We start from the raw sequence: 21,429 nt of genomic DNA on the forward strand, positions 1-21,429 counted from the left end.
AGACCTGAGTATGGTTAGATGATGAAGGGAAGGAGCACGGACTCTGTAGGTTTGGTAGCAAGAAGTCAAGAACTTCCTTTCAGTGACCTCTGTTTATTCTGTAAAGTAGGAGGTGGAGGTCATCTGCTAAGGCTTAGGAGCAGATAGAGAAGTTGGTGGTTTGAGGAGAAGAGAGGTTTGAAAGGGCTGCTGTGGAGGTGGGAGAGAGAACAGCCTCGGAACACAGTAGGGTTGTGGGTCAGTACTGAGGGCGTGGTAGAAGCTGAAGACCATGAGTTTATAGTGGCACAAATCTGTGAGCCTGAATACTTTTCTCCAGCAGTGTTTAGCGGCCTTTGCACAGGCATGGAAAAGGCGGACAGTTGGGCTGATCCAAGGTTGGGATGTTGCCAAGCGGATGCAATAATCCTGAGAACTGAAGCTATTGGCGGGAGAGTGGCGAAGTAAAGGACCATAAGGTCTAGTTTGAGCGGAGAGAAGTGTATCAAGACAAGTCCTCTATGAGCCAAGCACTAGGGAGACTCTGGAACCTGTGGAAAGGTTTCTGGAAAAGAGATTGAAGGATGAGCAGAGAGAGGATGACCTGAGAGAGGGACAGAAAGGCAGATTTGGGGCTTGAGCTCAGAGACTTGCCTATGTGGGACTGAAGGTTGGAGTATAGGGAATGAAGGCTGAGGGAAATTTTTAAGGGGGAGAAGGAGGGCCTTTGAGGGCGGTCACCGAGAGAAGTGAGGCGGGTTGGAGTGAGGGGGCGTGCCCAAGAGCAAATCCCGGGCGAGGGGGCGGGGCCCGGGTAACTGGGTCCCAGCGCCGCTGTGGCTGCGGCTGCCTCAGCCACGGCTCCCGCCTCCCCACCCCCCTTCTCCGGCTCCTTCCTGCCGGCCGCCGCGGAGACCTAGGCCGAAGCTGTTACCCTGCCCCCGCGGCTGAAGCTTCGTCCGGAGGGATTGGCTGAGGGCGAGCCCCGCAGCCTAAGCGCGCGACGCACACGCGCGCCCCCCGCCACCGCCGTCCTCTCCTCCCTCCCTCCCCTGTCCTGCCCTCCCTTCCCTTCCCCTCCGCCCCCCAGCCTCCGCTGCGGCGGGAGGAAGAACCCTTTCCGACCAGTCAGAAGAGCCCAGATCGATTCCCATTCGGGGAGAAAGAGACCCCGCACTCTAAACAGACCGACCGCTCGCCCCGGGGCCACGGAAGTGGCTCGCCTCTTACAAGGGAGCCCGCGCCGAGCGCAGCCCACCGACCCTCACCCAGCTGCAGCCGCATAGACAAGCGCTCCTCAGCGGGCCCCCGGCCTCGCCGAGCCCAATCCCCGCGCGGGGCCCGGGCCGGAGATGCCTGGCACGGCAGCAGCGGTGGCTGCTGCTGCTGCTGGTACTGCCACTGCTGCCAAGGCTGCTGGCCCGGGCCGGGGCCGGGGGCTTAAGTCTCCGCAGTGGGGCTGAGCCCGCAGCCCCGCCCCCCGAGCCTGAGGCCGCCGCTTCGCCGGGCGCCCGGCCTCCTCCGCCTGCGCCTCCGCCCCAGGAGCTGGAGCCAAGCGGGGAGCCCGGGCCCCGCGCCCAGGCCCGGACCATGCATGGCCACCGAGCCCCGGGGGGTGCCGGGCCTTCGGAGCCCGAACATCCAACCACGAACCTCCCCGGCGCCGCTCCTCTGGTCACTGCCGACACGGACCCTGGAGCCTCTGAGCCCGGACTGCCGGTGCTTAGGGGCGCAGGCTCGGCTCTCGGCGGCCCCCTGGATCCCCAGTTTGCCGGACCATCGGACGCCAGCCTGGGCGCTGTTCCAGGCCCCCGGGTCTTACCCTGCGGCCCCAGTCCACAGCACCACAGGGCCCTACGCTTCTCCTACCACCTAGAGGGTTCACAGCCCCGGCCTGGTGAGTGATCGAGAGAGCATGGGAGCCCGGGCCACGGGCCTGGTACTGGAAGTGGGTTCTTGTTCTCGGGCCCTCTAAGCCCCACCTCGGGGCCGACCCGCTCACCCTGGCCCTTCGAGTCTTCTCAACCCCCACCCCCTTCCCTCGCTCCTCTTCCGTCCAGTCCTTTCAACCTCTGCCCGCGGTCTTCTCTCTCTGTCCCCTTGCCCCCTCAACCCTTCCCACCCCCTTATCTTCTATCCGCTGAGACTAATGGGAGAGGGAGCACTCCCAAGAAAAACGGGCAGGATTGCAAGGGAGTAAGAGGAATTTGGTTGGGGGAACAGTGTTTGGGGGAATAGGAGAGGAGTCTCCCATTTGCCAAGCGCTTACATTGTGCCAAGCACTGGGCTGCGTGCTTTACATGGATTCTCATTTCATCTTCAGGAGCCTCCTGTGAAGTAGGTATCATTTTGTAGGGTAGGAAACTGAAGCCCAGAGAAGTTGAGTAACTTGCCCAAGGTCCCACAGCTAGTATGGAGCCAGGATTCAAAACCAGATATATTTGAGTACAAAGTCTGTGGTCTTTCTCTTTCCCCAAACTGAGGTTGGAGACCATGAAAGTAAATGCCAAGCCTTCTGCTTATGTGATTTTCTCCTGTACTGTTCAGCTCAGCAGCTATGGAGTATGAGTGGAAAAAAAAAGAGGGATGGTGGATTGATCCAAGGTTGGGGTTTTGCCAAGGTGTGTGTGGCGGGAGGACAAGGGAAGGAGGGAGTAGAAGGTGCTGATGAGAGAGAGAGGTGAAAGAGGTGGGCCTTGGGGGTCAACCTGGAGGGGAGGGCTGGAAGGGCTGCTGGGTAAGGAGACAGCAGAAGGGGTGGGAGCAGAAGCCAGTTGTAGCAGAGCTGTAGAGCTGCAGGGCTTCAAGGATGGTTGTGCAGAGAAACCAGGATGCTTGAACTTGGATTTGCAGAGGTGGAGCAGCTCTAGGTGAGGCTGGGGCCATAGGCTGTTGCCTGGAGAGGCCTCTGAACTGCACAGACCTGAGTGTCCAACGAGTCCAGCATGGCTTCCCCCATCTGGGGACATCCCCATGTGGACCTGAGCCCAGGAGCCACAGAGAAAGAGCAGTGTTATTTCTAGTCTGCCTTCCACTGGGCAACACTGACAGAGCTGCTGAGCCTCTGGTACCCCCCAGGGCTCATATCCCAGGCTCCATAGGTCTCTGGGACTATGGCCCAGCACAATTAGCAGTAGCGAAGCATAAAGCACTGGAAAGACGTGCCCCTTACTGTGTTGTGACCTTGGGCTAGTTATGGAACCTCTGAGAGTTTCCAGGGGCTTCCTCTTCGTGGGCTGGAGATATCCAACTGATAAGAGGCCTTTAACACCCTGTCCTGCATGTTGCTCCTGCTGGCTTTCCAAACACCCCTTGACAGATGCTGTATGGAGCAGGCTACTCACCCACTTTACTGTAGCACCTCCTTTCAGATCTCGAAACATGCCAGAAGGACTCCCACCTCAGGGTCTTTGCATCTTCTTTTCCCTCTGCCTGGCAGCTCTTCCCCCTGCTCTCCATCTGGCTTGTTCCTCATCTTTCAGGTCTCAGCTCAGATGTCACCTCCTCCAAGAGACCTTCCCTGACCACTTTGTGTGTGGGGGGGGGGGCCCCGGGAACACTGTGTGCTTCCATCCTTGCCCTTAGTACAGTCTGAAATTATCTTATTGTGTCTACTTGTTTATTGCCCATCTTCCTCCACTAGAATGTGAGTTCTGTGAGGGCAAGGGGATTGTATCTGTTTTGTTCAGTGTTGTATCCCCAGTGACTAGTGCAGTGCCTAACACACAGTAGGTGCTTAATAAATCCTTGTTGAACAAATGCCTGAACAGACATGAAGGGAGCGCATAATAAGCCCTCAGTAACTATAGGCTTAGAGAAGGACAACTGAATTCCTGCCCTCTAGATGCTCTTGGTCTGGGAGTCAGTAGCTGGGCAGTGTCTAGACCCTTGGTCAATAACCTCTGATTGATACATGGTGGTGATTCTGAGTTGCCTTCCCACTCCACCAATCCTTACTAATTACCAATCACAATACCCATCCTGAACTATTCCCCTCCTGCCCAAAAGAGCAAAAAAGTTTCCAGGATCCCTTTTCCCAGTGAAGTCCCTGCCTGTGTAGGTGTCTTTTTTTTTATATACTACATGATAAAAAGTGTCAGGGAAAGACCTGACTTCCCATCCAACCATTCCTAGCTGACTCACTGTGTGACACTGAGTGAGTTCCCTTATCTGAGCCTCAATTTCCTCATCTAGAGAATGCCATGAGGAGTCTATGAGATACTGGTGAGAAGCTTGCAGAATAAAATAAAATTTAAAAAAAGAGAGAAAAACCTTCTGAAGAGGAGGCGGAGATATTACTCAGGCCCTGGCAAAGCAGGCGCTGGGCCATGTGATTCACAGCAGCATGGGGTGTGAGAGGCCCGCCTCCCCCACTGCCCAGCCTGCCCAGGGGTAGGCACAAGTGACTTGCTTCCCTCTCTACAGGACTCGCCTATAATTGGCCCAAGAAGCGCAGGTTGCAGTGTGTGTGTGTGTGTGTGTGTGTGTGTGTGTGTGTGTGAGAGAGAGAGAGAGAGAGAGAGAGAGAGAGAGAGAGAGAGAAAGAAAGAGAGAGAGAGAGAAAGAAAGAGAGAGAGAGAGAGTCCTCTCAATTAAAGGGTTGAAACATTTTAGTCCACATGTTAAGATTTCTGTGTGCCTGCCGACTTCCTCCCTCAGACTGCTGAGGCCTTTATTGAATCACTATCCTTAGGGGCCAGTGGACAATCGGGGGAGGGTGGTGCTTTTTAAAATAATACAACTGACTCTTGAACAATGTGGGGGTTAGGGACACCAAGCCCCATGCCCCTACTTGCACAGCCAAACATCTATGTATAACTTTTGACTCCCCAAAAACATAACTATTAATAGCCTACTTTTGACCAGAATCCTTACCAATAACATAAACAGTCAATTCCCACATCTTTTTGTATATGTATTATATACTGTATGCTTAAAGTAAGCTAGAGGAAAGAAAATGTTATTAAGAAAATCATAAAGAAGAATAAATACATTTATGGGACTGTATTGTATTTATAAAAAAAAATCCATGTGTAAGTGAACCTGTGCAGTTCATACCGTGCTGTTCAAGGGTCAGCTATAGTCACATCTTATCCATGTGAAAAACCTTCAATTACTTCAAAGTGCTTTCTCTTTTAGTTACCCTGATTATTGGTAGGGAAAGGGGCGATCGTTTTTATACCCATTTTCCAGGTTGATAAAACCTAAGGCCTAATTGGGTTACTGAGATAACCCAGTGAGATACCAGAGAGGGATTTGAGAGAGTTTCCAGCTGTAGGTGTGCTCATAGAGATTTGGGGGAAACCCTACCCTATTCTAGATTTGAAGCCTGGAATATCCTTCCAGATGCTATGTGGGGAGTAGCTTGGGGCCTGTGTCTCAGTCAAAACAGTTGCACCTGATATAAGAGTCTTTTCATGGGTAGTAAAGAACTAAGCCAATTGAGAGGGGCAGAAAGAAGGCTGGCTTCTTCTAATTTGGAGCCTAGGGCATCATCAGAGACTCCAAGAGTTAGAATTGGAGCTGGAAAGGGCCCTAGACACCATCTGGTTCTGGGTTTCCCAAACTGGGTGAAAATCAGAATCCCTTATTGACTTTGAAAAAATAACTGATTCCCAGACTCCACCTCAGAGCCCCAGAATCTTGGGGTTGCAATCCAGGAATCTATTTAAAATTCCCCAGGTGATTCTGATGCACAGTCTAGAGTGGGAACTGATTTTTAGTAGAGGTAGTAGAGGCTCAGAGAGGCAGTTTACTCATGGTCCTACAGTGAGTCAGCCTGATTAAGGCCTGGAGAATGCATTGGCCTCCCCTCTAAGGCCTTCTCCTCAGGACCCTATGTGGGCCTACCTCCCTCTCTCCCAACCCCAAAGGAAGGCATGGGATCTAAGCTAAAGGGAGTCAACCCCTCACTCACATACACACAAATACCGGCTGCCTCAGTTTACCATCTATGCTTAGCTCTCATGAATAGCTGCCATCTGGCACTTCAAGCTGGAAAGCAGTTGCAGTTTTGGGACTCTAGGCAGAGGAAACAGGCATCAGAAGTACCCATCACAGGGCCTGGCCCAAAGGAAGAGCTCTAGGGAGTGTCAGCAAGGTTTGTAGAGCTAAGAGGAACATGAAGGGCAGTTAAGGTAAGAATTTCAGTAGGAGCAAAGGCACTGAGACATGGGGCATCCTGGGAACTGGGACTGGTGTTGAGAAGAGTAAGGGATATGCCTGGGAAAGGGACTTTATCCTAGGGCAAAGGGGAACCATTGAAGGGTTTATTAAGCAGAGGAATGATGTGCTCAGATGTAGGTGTTTGAGAGATCCCCATAGCTACTTGTGGAGAGTGGATGGTAGGGGCACAAGAATGGGAGCAGAGATAATAGGCAGTCATCCCAGCGACAGGCAATTATAGTTTGGTTTAGAGTGGTGGCAGGTAAAGACAATAAGATCAGAGAGATATTTAGGTGCTAACATGAACAGGCCTTGGTGGTGGCTTGGATGTAGAGGCCAAGGAAGAAAGAAAAGTCCAGGATGAGTTTGTGTGTTCTTGTCTGAAACCAACTACAGTGGCCCAATGGGTGGTGGGGAGGCCATCTACATGCAAGAGAAGGAGCAGGTTTGACGGAAGATACTGAGTTTGAAAGGCTTTGGGGGACATCCAGGTGGAAGTGGCCAGCAGACATTTGGATGGAGGGTTGGAAAGCTCAGAAGAGAGAGGTCTTGGCAATATATGTTTGGGAATTCCCACCACCAATGCATACCATGGATCACAAAGCAGCTCATGGGGAAAAGTGTGTGGGGTTCTGGGGCCAGTCCCATCCCTGAAGACATAGATAGTGATCCACTATCTATGATCCACACCCAGTTGGATCATTCATTACCTGACCAAATGTTGCCTTAGAAATGCCTTGGGGAGGGGGAGCAGTTTTTAAAGCATATTTGCATAAAGCTGAGGCCCATTTCATATATACCCAGGGTATTTGCTGTTGCAAAGAACTCAGGGAATACTCCTTAAAAGCAAATGAAACATTCGTAAAGTAAATTCTTGTGGCTCCCTCCATGTTCTCCATTTTGAAGGCATCCTGTGAGGCCATAGAAGGAGGTCGCTTATGGAAACAAGAGGGGGCTCATGACAGGAGGGGTGGTGGGCTCTGCTGGGGATTTTTGAAGAGCAGCAGTTTAGGATTCCAGGGGAATGTCTGGGAAAAGACCCAGATTTGGTTCAGTCAGCTGAGGCCTTCCAAACAAACACAACAAAATATAAAGACTCTGGATAGCTGGGAAAAGGACTTCCCTGACAGGACTAAAAGAATTGCAGTTCCCAGGTTGCAGATGGTTGGCACGCCCTTCCTTGGCCCTTTCAGGTGCCTCTGTCCCTGTGGGAGGGCCCGGCTGGAGCTACCTGCTTCCTCAAGGGAGAGTGGCAGCTGTGTCCCAGACAGATTCCAACCAGGACTTTCTGGGGGCCAGTTAGCTAAATGCCTTAGGCAGATGTGGAGCTGGCCAGATCCTGGCTGGGTGGGGCTAGGACCTGTCTGGAATGAGGGTAGGAAGCACTGTCTGCCATTGGCCAGCCATGCAGAGTTATGTTTCCCCCTCTGGAGAATGCAGATATGTTGGAGCAGTGAGTCCAGCCTCTCTGGGCTCTAATACCCAGTTCCTTGGGCCTGGAAGGCATCACATCTCCAAAAGGTGCCTCAAAACACACACACACAGCTGAAGACAAGGATGCAGGGCAGTAGCTGAAGGAGTCTCAGCTCTCCTGGCTCTGCCATTAGTTCACTGTGCCCGTAGCTTTCCTTACCCTTCCCAGGGCCTTAGTTTCCCCATTTATAACACTGGGACCTGGTCATCACATTTGTCTGGCAAATAATATGGCATCAATAAATACGTGGTAATAAATACTTGGCAGATAAGGTAAAGTAAAAGGGGAGGAAGAAGGGCATTTCTTTATTCAACAAATGTCTATTGAGGACCTACTATGTGCTTGGCCCTGTGCAAGGTGCTTGGTGTACAACAAGACAGGCACAATCCTTGTGCTCATAGAGCTTGTTTCTAGCAGGGAAGATCTACATAACAAGTAATTCCAAGCATAGATGCAGCCGAACATATAAGGAGGGGGGTAAGCAGGGAAAAGAGGGCACTTGAGTTGAGACTCCAAGGATAAATAGGAGTCCAGAGGTAAGGCAAAGCAGAAAAGCCGGAAAAGCCGTTCAGGCCATGGGAACAACATGTGCCAAAGCCCCAGGCGGAAGAGAGCACTTTCGAGGAACAGACAAGAGGCCATTGTGGCTGGAGGGTGGGGGTAGGGAAGTGTTCTTGAGCTGGGCCTTACTTGTCCCCAAGCTCTGGAGGTTGGAGTTCATCTGGGAGGCAAAGGGAACCCTTCACAAGGCTGCAGGAATTGAAGCAGACTGTTTTCATAAGATGGTTGTGGTGTGGAGAATACCTTGTAGAGAGGGTGGAGGGAAACCAGTTAGGAAGGTAGAGAGTGGGAAAAAGCTTATGGACTCTAAAGCTAAGAAAGTTGAGTCTGCTAAGGCTTAGGGTCTGCCTGCTTGTGTGAGTTAAGGGAAAGGGAGGAGACCAGGAGAAAGCCTAGCCTCTGGCTTGGGGAACTTTGTGGATGGATGTAACACTGTTGGGATGGGGAAGGCAGGAGGAGGAACCACTAGGGCCTGGGTGTGGTTTGGGATGCACTGAGTCTGAGGAGCCTGAAGACAGGAGATGGGGCATCGAGGTGGCAGTACCCAGCAGGCATCAGCTGTGCCCACCTGGGCCCCAGAGTTAAGGTCAGGAGGGTGAGGGGCATAGGTGTGTGGCTGAGGCCCAGAGGGAATGGAAGGCTCTTCCCGGTGCTGGCAGCTGTTAGCCCTCTGTGGCGCTTTCCCGTAGCCCATGCATGGAAAGGGTTAAGTCACAGAGGGAAGGCGGTGGGAAAGGCAGGACTGGCAGGGTTGGCCCCTCGGAGCTGCAGCTGGCAAAGAAGCCCTTCCGTTTGGGCCGGTTAGGTGCGCAGCAGCTGCCCACACCACTACCTTTGCCTTCACCTTCACCTTCCCTGCTCACCCCCTTCCCCAGCTCCTTCCCAGTTTCCCTAGGCGGGGCCTCCCAGACTAATGCATTCCAGGTGTTGACACAGCCCCAGGGGCGGCAGGAAGTGGGGCAGGGAAGGTTTAGGTCTTTCTTACTGTGTGCATCGCCTAGGGGCTCCAGGCTCCAGGCCTTACTGACTGCTCTGTTCTCTGGAGAATTCCTTCAGGGATCTCTGTTTGGGTCCTGAATCCCTGGTACAGTCAGGCAGTGGTGAGAGCCCCCCAGACGCAGCTCTGCCACTTCCTAGCTTTGTGTGACCTTGGGTGAGTCACTTCACCTCTCTGTGCCTCAATTTTCTCATCTCTAAAATGGGGTTATTATGCCCACCTCTGAGTGTTGTCATAAGAATTAAACGCCACAGGTAAAGAAAACCCGCAGCTCTCAGCATGACACATTATAGCCATGTTCAACAAATGGCCCTGGCTCTGGCCCACCCTTTTTGTTTCTGCCCCCTTGCCTCTCTGAGCCTGCATCCCTCACTGTCTCTGTCTCCCTTCTGACTTGCTTTGGTTTTACAGTTTCCCTCTCTAGCTGTCCAGCTCTCTGTAGTTTTCCTGTCTTGTTCTTCCTTGTCTTTGTCCCAGTGTCTCTTTCTGTCTCTCTCTGCCTTTTTCTCTCATAATCTTTCTGTGTTACTAACTCTCAAATTTGACCAGGCTTCTGGTGAGAGTGGAAGGGAAATGGGTGGATGTTGGGTCCCTGGGGTCACACACAGCAGGGGTCAGAGGGGCCATTCCCTAGTGGCTCTGTCATCACAGGAAGGGAAATCCAGCCAGCGTGGCAGCCCCAGAGCTGGGTAATTACTGCCCCCAGTGCTCCCAGCTGCAGCTCCACTCCCTTCCCTTCCTGTCCTCTGAAGTCCCCAGCCCCCCCTGGGGGTGGAGCAACCATCCCCATCCTTCTCTGGCCTCAGGTCCAGAGACACTGGGAGAAGGCCAGGCCCTTACAGCAATCCAGCAACTGCAAGAGGGATGGGCTGCCTGTGCTCCCATGTGACTGTGTGTTGTGTGGTGTGTGTGTGTGTGTGTGTGTGTGTGTGTGTGTGCATGCCATGCATGCATGCACATGTGCCTGGCTGCCTGGCTGTCTTTATCCCCAAGGGTCTGTTTTGTGTATATCTTAATGTTCTAATTTCTGTATGTCTATGTATACGTTTGAGTGTGTCTGTATATATCTGTGTGTCTATGTGTGTCTTTGGGTCTGTATTTGTTGTTGTATGTTCCTATTTGCTTGCTTGTGTGTCACCTTGTTTCTGTCAGCCCCTGGGAGTTTCTAGATGTTTCTGCATGTGAGTTTCTGTTTGTAGATCTCGTCTGTGTGTGTGTGTGTGTGTGTGTGTGTGTGTGTGTGTGTTTCTGTGCCAATGTCTGTCTCTGTATGGCCCCTATGAGTCTATATCTTGGTTGTGGTTGTGGTTGGTATGTGTCTGGCAATGGAGGGGGGTGGTGACTGCTAGTCTTTTGGCCCTTCCTGCTGCTTGCTCCTGTTCCGGAATGTTTTTACTAACCCAGGACTGTTCATTGTGCCCTCAAACATACTCTTCACCTCCCTACCCCTAGTATTGACACCATTGCTCACTTTTCTTCCTTTGCCTGTAGGACTGTGCCCATTCCACCTAAAACCTACACCCCTTTCTGGATGGTTGAACTTGAAAACCACCTCCTTTAGAAAGTCATCCCCACTCATCCCTTCAAATGTGATTTCTTTCCCAATTCAGCAAACAATGGCTGAGGATGTGCTCTGTGACTCTGGACGCAGACATGCTTGGGATCCAGTCCCAGTTCTCACTGTGTATCCTCAGACAAGTTATTTTGCTTCTCTGCATCTCAGTTTTTGTGCCTATAAAATGGAGCTAATAGTACACAGGGTTGTTAGAAGGATCCCTTACAGGAAAGCATCAACACAATGCCTAGCCCAGAGTAGGTGCTTAACAAACACTTGAATCCCCATACTTTATACCTTCCACTAAAAAGTGAATACCTTGAGTTCCAGAGAGTTCTGAAAGTTCTTGCAATCCCCTGCTCTCTACTCCAGGCACCTTGCACAGGGCAAAGTGTGAACTGGACCAGGCAGAACAAAAGGCAGAATCCAGTTCAGGGAACTGCCAACAAGTATTGCATGAGCTAGCTCCCTGAGCCTGGTCAGGCCCAGAAGAGATTGGGCCCTAGCAGAGGGTGTAATAAGGGACCTTCAAGGCTGCCACCCAAGAGCCAGAGCATGTCAGGGCAGGAGGTAAACAGCAGAAGTGTAAGGGGCCTTAAGGACCATCTACTTCAGATATCAGAAACTGGTGCCCCACAAGTTGAATTTGACTTACAAATTTTGCTTGGCCTACTCACTGTTTTCAAGACTAGGGGGTTTCACATAAAAGTTTAGATTTCTGGTTCTCTTGAAATATTGGAAGATCTGAAAGTACAGGGCCCTGTTACTGCAAAGTGACAATTAGATAGAAGGGAGGAACTACTGTCCCTACTTCAGGGGATGCATGTGCTCTCCAGTTTACTCCAGTCCTTATCATTCCATAATGTCTTATACTGTTCTATTTTACAGAAAGGCGTTCACTTTCCATGAGGGTCCACACTTTACAGAAATATCCTTCACTTTACAGAAGGGGCCTCACTTTATAAGAGACTTGCTCCATGTTACAGAAGAGTCTTCTGTTTGGCAAAGAGTCCTTCATTTACAGACAGGTCATCCATTTTACAAAAAGGTCTATAGAACTCTCCTCGCATTTTAGAATGTCCCTCCATTTTGAAGAAGTCTCCTCCACTATGGAGAAGTTGCTTACCTTTACAGAAGGGGCATTCTTTGTATCAAAGAGACCTCCCTTTTATAGCAAGTTTCTCTACTTTGCAGGAAGAAAACTCCTTATTTGCCAGAATGGCTCCCACTTTCCAAAAGTGCCTTCACTCTGCAGAAGGTGCCTCTGTTTTTCTGCAGAGTCCTTATGTTCAGAAGACCAGTTCACTTCAGGAAAGGAACCTTCAGAACTACCCACAGGGTTCTTGTAGATAGCTCCCAGTGCCCTTCTCACACTTGACGGAACTTTGTGTTTGAACTTTCATGGAGATCATCTGCCAGACCAAGCAAGGCCTGGGTCAGTCTGGCCAAAAAGGTGTAGGGCAGCTGGACTGGACCTCACATTCAAGGCCAAGGTGGAAGGAAATGGGGCAGCTATGCCTTTATCCTCTGCTTTTTTCTCAAAGTGAGGGACTCCCCCTTCCCCACCAACAGAGCTGGCATTCCAAAAGGCACTTTCTTATTTGCTGTTGTTCTTTCTTCTCCACTCCCTCTGGTCCCTTTCTCCACCCCACCCCACCCCACCCCACCCTACCCCACCCCACTGCCAGGAATTCCAACTGTCCCTGGGGCCTACCTCTTAGCCTGGAGAGGCTGAGATCTAGGGGCTGTAGGGAGAAGCATGCAGTAAAGGTCAGGAGGCCTGAGTGCTGGGGCCAGCTTCTGTCCACTCTAGCATCTCACCAGGTCCTCAAAATGAGGAACACTCACATATTCTCCCCCATTTTGCAGATGGGGAAATTGGGGTCCAGAGCTGTAAAGCAACTACCCAGGTCACCATGGAGTTAATAGGTGAGGTCCAGTCTGAGGCCCTATTAGCTGACTTGAGATTGAGCCAAGGCTACAGCTAGGAGGTGGGAAAGGGGGTGTTGCTGTCCAGGGAAGGGGCATGCTAGCAGCGGAAATTACCAGAAAGGTGAGGGAGAAGCAGGGTCATTCCAGTGGAAGTGGGCAAATGGAGGAGCTCTTATCTGCAAACAGCTAGAGAGTAGACTTGTTCTGCCAGGAGCCCCAAAGCATGTGCTCAGGGCACCTGCCAAGTAGGGGCATGCAGCAACCAAAAACAATTTTTGGAATGATTTTTATTTCTTTTTTCTTTTCTTTTTGTTTTAGCAAACAAAATTGTTTATTTAATTCAATATCTTTTTAATGCCGGCATATATGTTTTACATTATGAGTGTTTTACATTATTTATTTATTTATTTATTTATTTATTTATTTATTTATTTATTTTTAAATTCTATTTATTTTTAATTCACATCCAAATTAGTTAGCACATAGTGCAACAATGATTTCAGGAGTAGATTCCTTAACCAATTTAGCCCCTTACCAATTTAGCCCATTCCCCCTTCCACACCCCCTCCAATAACCCTCTGTTTGTTCTCCATATTTATGAGTCTCTTATACTTTGTCCCCCCTCCCTGTTTTTATAGTATTTTTGTTCCCTTTCCTTATGTTCATCTGTTTTGTCTCTTATAGTCTTCATATGGGTGAAGTCATATGATATTTATCTTTCTCTAATTTCACTTAGCATAATACCCTCCAGTTCCATGCACTTAGTTGCAAATGGGAAGATTTCATTCTTTTTGATTGCTGAGTAATACTCCATTGTGTATATGTACCACATCTTCTTTATCCATTCATCCATCGATGGACATTTGGGCTCTTTCCATACTTTGGCTATTGTTGATAGAGCTACTATAAACATTGGGGTGCATGTGTCCCTTTGAAGCAGCATACCTGTATCCCTTGGATAAATGCCTAGTAGTGCAATTGCTGGGTTGTAGGGTAGTTCTATTTTTAATTTTTTGAGGAACCTCCATACTGTTTTCCAGAGTGTCTGCACCAGCTTGCATTCCCACCAACAATGATTTTGTTATTTCGATGACAATAAATTGTCATGGAAAAATTCAAAACTCTATTATACTTCTTAACACTTATTTTACAGTTTTGTATGATTTGTATTTTCAATTGAATTTGAATTGGGGGATGGGGTACCATTGTCTTTTCTTTGCCATGCCACCTTTCCTAGGAATCCTGCCCTGATCTGAGGAGCTGTCAAGGAGAGCGGGGCTGGATTCTGTGTCCATCTCTGGCTGGGTTTGCTCATGTTTCTTGGTGTATCAACAGCTTTGTGTTGGGTTGCAGCCTGTGGCCTGTGGTTTTATGTATCTGTGTGCATAGTTTTGTGTCTTTGTGGATGTGCAGTTCTGTTGACTTTCAAGTTTAACTCACATTGCTGTGTGAGTGGGGGCAATATGCTCTTTCCCTCTTTGTTTCATGGACTCCCCCAAACCAGGGGCTGTGATTACCATCCAATTATCCAGATAAGTAAACTAGGTTCAGATAGATAGAGAGGCTTGCCCATGGTCACGCAACTAGTAAGTGGGGATGTTGGGATTTAACCAGGGTCTGTCTGTATGACTTCTAAACCAGCTCTTCCTAATTAAGGTGCCACAACACCTCCACCCACACAGTCTAGTCAGTGCACGCTGTCATGCCACCCCTCTTTGGAATAGTCACATACCATGGGTTTTAAATGATTGACCTTGTTTTTTAATAAATAAGACCAGATTAAAGGTTATCCCAGAAATAATATCGCTGTCATGAGCATTCAGGTGCCTATTGCAGGGAAATTGGGTAGAGCCCACAACTTGCCTGAGGCTTAAATGGACAAGAGACTAGGGGGCCCTGGTTGCCAGGTGCCACCTCAGAGGCCTTGCTCTGCCTCATTCACTCTAAGCCTTCCTTGACTAAGGTTGCTAAAATTTGCTCAAATAAAGTATGGGTAGATTTGAATTTCAGATATACAACAAATAAGTTTTTAGTATAGCATAATAAATTTTTAGTATAAGTATTCATGAGGCATGCTTATATACTAAGAAATTATTCATTGTTCATCTGAAATTCAAATTTAACTGGGCATTGTGTATTTTATCTGGTCGCCCTGTCCCTGGCCTCTCCCTCCCCTGAGCTTCCCCAGTCCTAACATGCTGACCCCCCTTGTACTTCCTAAGCTCTACCTTAGCTTTTCCTGAATGAGATTCTCTTGTCTTTGAGATTGGGAGCTCCCTGAGGGTTAAGATCAAGATTACCTTTTGGCCTGCTGAGGGCCTGTTGGGACTGCACACCCCCACAGCAGAGCTGGGACAGTGCCCTGAACTCCTGGGGTGCCCAGGGTGTGCTTCTGGTCAGTGACAAGAGATGCCAGAATGGCAGCAATGATTGTGTGTGAGCACAATGCACCAAGCACATTGCATGTGGACATGTGAACAACTCTGCAGCTCTCACTAGGTCCTCGAGGGCTGTGCATTGTCAATATGTCTACTGGGTACATTTTCACAAAGTATTATAAGGTTTGGTGGTATGACTTTCTGCAGGGGGTGGGGTGGGGAGGCTTTGTGGCCTCTGCTCTAATGGGCACTCAGGACTCTGGTAAACCCAGTGGTAAAGGAGGCAGTTCTGGTGGAGGACTTTGTCAGATGTGTAGGTGTAAGTGTGTGTGTGTGAGAGAGAGACAATGCTGTGGATTGTCAACTATAAAAAATGGGCTGGAGAAAACCAATGCAGGATCTAGCCAGGTGGGGATGGGATGGGGCAGTGGGAAGGGCTTTTGTATCCAGGAAAGGAGAAGGCATCCCTTGGGAGCTCCCCAGGGGCAGAGATGGGATTTTTCACATCCCTCAGCACTGCATCTGCTTGGGCTCAGAGCAGGGCTCAGAAATATTCAGGGAACTAAACTAAGCCTAGAGAAGCCAGAGAGTTCAATAGGGTTGTGAAGTGCCATGGAGGCCTAGCTGAGAAGTTCCTATTTTCCCCATGGGCAGTGGGAAGTCACAGAAGGTTCTTGTGCAGGTAAGTGGCATGACCTGAGCTGGAGGTCCATCTACCCACTTGGAGGGAGCAAGATGGGACAAGGGGACCATTGAGGGAAAACATAGGAGGAGACAGGGAAATGTAGGCAGAGGGACAGGAATGAGGAGCACTGAAATGGGAGAGGGAGGGATCTTGAACCTTCTTCCTTCAGTGGAGCTTCAGCTGATTCTTGGCCGGGCCTTGGCTCCTGAACTGGAACCCCACTGTCATCTCCCTACAGGTGGGTGTAGAGATATTGTGCTCACTAGCCACACTGCAGCTCACAACTTTCCGAAGCACTGGGGTATACCCCTGCCCCTCCTACTTCCCCTCTTTTCCAGCTTCCCTTGGAGAGCAAGATTAAGAAAGGAGTCCAACTCAGGACCAGTCTGCTGAAACTCTGCCATTGACTTGCTATGTGACCTTGGACAAGTCGTTGCCTGTCTCTCTGCCTTCATCTACTTAGAAACTGAGCTCACAGTCCCTGTCTCTCTCTCCTAGGAATCCAGAGTGTCCCAGAATATTTGAATTTTATCCAGCCTCCCATTCTGCAGGGCTGCTTACAAGGAGGCAGAAAGAAAGGAGAGGCAGGTCCATTGGTGGGCTCCCAGGTGAGGTGGATGAGAAGGGATTAGAGAATGGGCCAGAGCACGGCCACAAAGAATGGTATAGTTACCCTACCACCAGGACAAGCAGTGGAGCAAAGAGAGAGAAGCCCAGCCAGAGGGCCCCCAGCTGCTCTGTACAGACTGGGTAGGGAGAGCTCACCTATGGAGGCCTGCCTGCTTTCAGGTGTGGAGACAGGGCCAGGTGGAGCCCTGAGGAGGCAAACAGGGGGCACCTGAAACCCTGGAACCTATGTGTGTCTTTGAGGGGGGATGTCTCTGCACAATGGGGTGCCTGGCTTTGCTTGCTAGATCTCTGGCCCTTTCAGCTACGCTGTCTCTCACTTTCTCTGGCCATTTGTCTCTCGAACTGTGTTTCCTCATGTGCCGTCCTCCAAGTGATTCATCCTCTTCAACCCCACGCCCAGGGGGGTTGGCAGGGCAGGACCAGGCCAGGATGTGCTGAACAGGACAGGGTACACTGCCCAGCTGAGCTGAGAGGAGCACCTCCTCCCTCCCAGTCAGGGCCCTGCCTGTTCAAGTGAGAAAGGAAGTGAGGACACTGCACCCAAGGCAAGGTACTGGGTGGAAGAGTGGGGCTTGGCCAGGGGCCTGGGGCACCATGTTCCTTCAGGATTGTGAGGTGACAATGGCTGGAGTCCCCTGGGGCCTACCTTGCTAGCCTGTGGCCAGAGTAGGGCCCAGGGCCCAGGGAAGCTGCTGGAACACTATAGTTTGGGCTATTCCTTCCCTCCAGGACTGGGATACCCAAAATTCCTGTGGCTCCTTTTGCCCATGTGACCCTGTAGGTTGTCTCTGAATGTTATAGCTGTATGTTTTTGCAGCAGGGGGTACGTGTAACACCATGACCACTTAGACCAGTAGGCAAATTTCAGGTGTTTATATATGCCTGAGCCCCTAAGACTCAAGGACACCATGGACATGTTTGTTTCATGAGTATGACATAGTAAATTAGGGCACATGTCTGTGATTGTGTATCTGTGTTTCTGGGTACATGGTGGTGTGTGACTTTGTGATGTTATCCCATTGTGTGAGGCAGTATCTAACATGGTATAATAACCCTGCATGGCTATAGTCTTGATGACTGTGTGAACCTGTGACACCATATTATGGCATGTGTCACATTCTGTGGCCCTGCAATTGTGAGACACAGTATAAATTACACTGTATATCTTTGTGACTCAGTGTAACCATATTTGAGGAGTGTATATGATGGTAAGTGGTTGGGAAATTATTGTATGAAACTGTATAAAATGAGAGGCTTGCCACTGTGTGACTTTCTTTGTGACCGTGCATGACTGTGTTTGCTGGGTGTACATGATACTGTGGCGCTGTGTGATAATATGTGAGGTTGTGACTGTGGGTCTTTGTGACTGTGTGTGACCAGGCTTTCAGACCCAACAGTTGTATGAAACAGTCTCAATAACACCGTGTGTCTCTGTAATTGAGTAGACCTTTTTGTGACTGGTGATTTGTGAGACTATATAACACAGGATAAGAGACCCTGTGGCTATGAGAGGCTATGTCGCTGTGGCACAGCAAAACCAACACTGTGTGTGGGTGGGAGCTCTTGACTGCCACTCACTCTCTTGTCCTCACACCTGTTTGCCGGCACCCTTTCCTACACTGTGGCCTTTCATGGCTTTCTCTGTCCACAGGATGGTCACCTGGCTCCTCAGCCTGCCACAGGGGCTTGCCCTCTATGCTCTGCCCAGCCCCCCACTCCACCCCCACACTGAATTCTCTGTCATATGAGACCCTCTATAACTCCCTGACTAGCCAGGCCCACCTGAGCCCCATACTCCTTCCCTTGGGACATGTCATCCTGGACGGTCCCTCATTGTCTCCCAGGTGGAATCTTCCCTCCCAAAAGTAACCATCATCTTCCCTAGGGCCAAAGACAGAGGTGGATTTAGGGAGTCCACAGTGAGGGAAGAGGGAAAGTACAAAAAAGACCTCCCTTTTTCTGAATTTGTTGCCCACTGTTTTAAAGCTGTTCCTGTGACCTGAATGCTGGGTTCTGTGTGTGTGGTTGTGCATGTGTGTGGAAGCAGACGAGGGTAGTACAGATTAGTGAGAGGCTGGGATTTTAAGAAGCAAAACTTTTGCTCATGAAATACAATTTTGTCATAGCATGCTCAGATGTATAAAATTGTAGACAAGGAAATCCAGATATTCTCAGGACCTTAAGAAAAAGGGTGAAGAACAGTTTAGCTCAGCATACTTACTGTGGCTATATAAACAAGGGCTGAAAACACATACACAAATTGTAGGGTGCTCGTACCCACCCCTAGCCTGGTTAAACTCCCTAGTAATAATGCCTGCTAACATACAAGGAATCAATGTATGGATCACAAAGAACTCTTGTCTATTGATGAAAACAGCCAGCCACAGCCCTGGGCCTGGATCCCCATCTGAGGGCTGTGGTAGGGGCTTCCCAGAAAGACAGTGTGCCCAGGAAAGGGGCTCAGGGAAACCCAATACCCCAATATCTGCTAAGACATACAAGTCCCCGGCTCCTTTGGGATAACATCAATCGCTTCACACCCAGGTTCTCCTTTTCTGCAGGGCTGCACCAAGGAAACCGTATCCTGGTTAAAAGTTTGTCCCTTGACCCTGGGCAGAGCCTTGAACCTCATCCAGAAGGTCCCCAGCGGCTTCGCTCAGACCCTGGCCCCCCTACTGAAACCCCCACTCAGCGTCCCTCACCACTGAAGCGGACACCAGGCCCAAAGCCGCAAGGTAAGTGGTTCCAGAGAGGGGCAGAGAAATGGCCCGGGGGAGGAGATAATGGAAGGGAAAGGTTGGCCAGTGTCAGAGGAAAGGGCTTGTTAGAAGGATAGGAAGCATCATGGTCTAGGAGCCAAGGCCTGTAGCCTGGGGCTAATGCATACATACTGGCATCTTGCCTCAGGCCTGCTCTGTACCTACCTTGGGCAAAGGTGCAGACTAGGAGTTTGTGGAGGGCCTTGTGGCCTGACTATGACAGCCACCTCCAAACTCAGCTCATTGGGATCTCCCCTCTCTCTTTTCCCTGTCAATTTCTCCAGTCCCCCCAAAGCCCAGCTACCTGCAGATGCCCCGGATGCCCCCCCCACCTGAGCCCATTCCCCCTCCACCATCACGCCCTCTGCCTGCAGACCCCCGAGTGGCAAAGGGCCTGGCCCCTAGGGTGGAGGCCAGTCCAAGTTCTGCGGCGGTATCCTCACTGATTGAAAAATTTGAAAGGTGAGTCTGATCCCTGGAGGACCCTGTGGGGGTGAGGGTGGGCCTGGGACAAGAAGGACAGCTTTAAGACAGGACTCTCAGCCAAGCTCATACCCTGCCTCCATGTGTGTCCACCACCCACCTCAGAGAGCCTGTGATTGTCGCCTCGGATAGGCCAGCCCCTGGCCCCAGCCCAGGTCCCACAGAGCCAGCCATGTTGCCACAGCCACTCCCACAGCCACCAGTGCCCCAGCTTCCTGAGAGCGAGGCCTCCCGCTGCCTGTTCCTGCTGGCTCCTGGGCCCCGGGATGGCGAGAAGGTGCCCAACCGGGACAGCGGCATTGACAGCATCAGCTCACCATCCAACAGTGAGGAGACCTGCTTCGTCAGTGATGATGGGCCCCCGAGCCATAGTCTGTGTCCTGGGCCCTCTGCCCTAGCCAGTGTCCCTGTTGCTTTGGCTGACCCCCACCGGCCCGGCTCCCAGGAGGTTGATAGTGACCTGGAAGAGGAGGACGACGAGGAGGAGGATGAGAAGGACAGAGAAATCCCAGTGCCCCCAATGGAGAGACAGGAGTCTGTGGAGGTACTGACCCATGCTCACCAAATGGCAGGACTGTGTGGAAAAACCAGGAGCCTGGCTTTTACACTTGGTTCTTCCCCAGCTCATTATTTCTCAGAACAGCATTGTTTCCACTTAGAATGTTCGGCTTCCCTGGTTTCCTGGTACTAAATATCAGTAGCAAACCCATATTTCATCCCCCACTCCTTCACTGTAACTACCAACATGACCATGCACAGTTCCAAATGACTACCAAGAAAATTGTTCTACCTTTATCAGAGAACTACTAGCTGGACCTCAGTTTTTCCATCTTGAAGATGAGCATCCTGGTTGGGGATCCTTAAAGTCCTGTTCCAGCTGGAAAATCCTAAGACTCAGTAGCTATGTGACATTGGGCAAATCTCCACTCCCCTACCACAAGCCTCAGTTTCCTTATTTGTAAAATGGAAAGTCTCTCATATCCAGAGACTTCCTGGAAGCTGGCCTCCAGAGGGGCACAAGAGCTAGAGCCCCTCCTGTCCAAACGACCTGGGGCTGTGGCAATGAAGGCTCTTGGCAGCAGGAAATTGTTTCTGTGCCCCCGCAGCCTAAGGCTGCTTTCAGAGGCATCCTTGCACTTAAGTTAGGTTGTAGCCAGAACAACTTCTTCACCAGAAGCCAGCGCAAATATAGGGCCTGAGGCCAGGGACTCAGCAAATATGTGTCCAATGGATTGGAAACTGGGCCAACAGGCAATGAGTTTTATACATTCTGGTACTTTCATGTTTTCTTCACATTCCAGGGACTCAGCAAGCCTTTGCTGACAGTGAACTGAGTGAGTGAATAAATAACATGTATAGACTACTTAATTTGTGGTCTTCTATGTTTTACTTATATTAAATCATTAAATTATCTCAATTGCAAATGAACTTAAGTCCTATTACTATCAGTGTATGTAGATGAGAAGACTTAGATACTGAGCAGTTACACAACTTATGCAAGCTAATGAATGACAGAGGTAGGATCTGAACCCAGGAAGTCTGACTTCCTGGCCCACATAATTAACCACTGCACTATTCTAAATGGATAAAGAGAGCAGATGACTGGGTGCATGAGTGGCCGAGTGAGAGAGTGCATATCACCAGAATTGAGGAGTGGCCTTTATGGTACACTGGGGAGTCGGGGATGAAGTTGGGAGGCTATGGGTCTAGGGATGCAGGTTGGGATTATCCCAGGGTAGCACTGGGCTTAGAGTAGCATTTGAGCTCTTCAGAGAATTCTGAGGGTGAAGGTTAGGGCACCGGATGATAAATGAGTGGTTGCCTCTTCTCC

At 50.3% G+C, this 21,429-nt stretch overlaps 1 protein-coding gene across 2 annotated transcripts in view; it reads left to right on the forward strand.

The window, feature by feature from the left end:
• The first annotated feature begins 824 nt into the window (after positions 1-824).
• FGD1 (FYVE, RhoGEF and PH domain containing 1) overlaps positions 825-21,429 on the forward strand; it is a 41,972-nt gene continuing 21,367 nt past the window's right edge. For both annotated transcript variants that reach the window (XM_040466916.1, XM_040466917.1), the window contains exons 1-4: positions 825-1,876; positions 18,918-19,091; positions 19,400-19,577; positions 19,704-20,142. In XM_040466916.1, the coding sequence (XP_040322850.1) occupies positions 1,570-1,876; positions 18,918-19,091; positions 19,400-19,577; positions 19,704-20,142 (1,098 nt within the window). In that variant the 5' untranslated portion in view covers positions 825-1,569. The remainder of the gene's footprint in view (positions 1,877-18,917; positions 19,092-19,399; positions 19,578-19,703; positions 20,143-21,429) is intronic.

The sequence above is a fragment of the Herpailurus yagouaroundi genome, unplaced genomic scaffold (genome assembly GCF_014898765.1).
Source record: "Herpailurus yagouaroundi ecotype Mexico unplaced genomic scaffold, PumYag 67005, whole genome shotgun sequence".
NCBI lineage: Eukaryota > Metazoa > Chordata > Mammalia > Carnivora > Felidae > Herpailurus > Herpailurus yagouaroundi.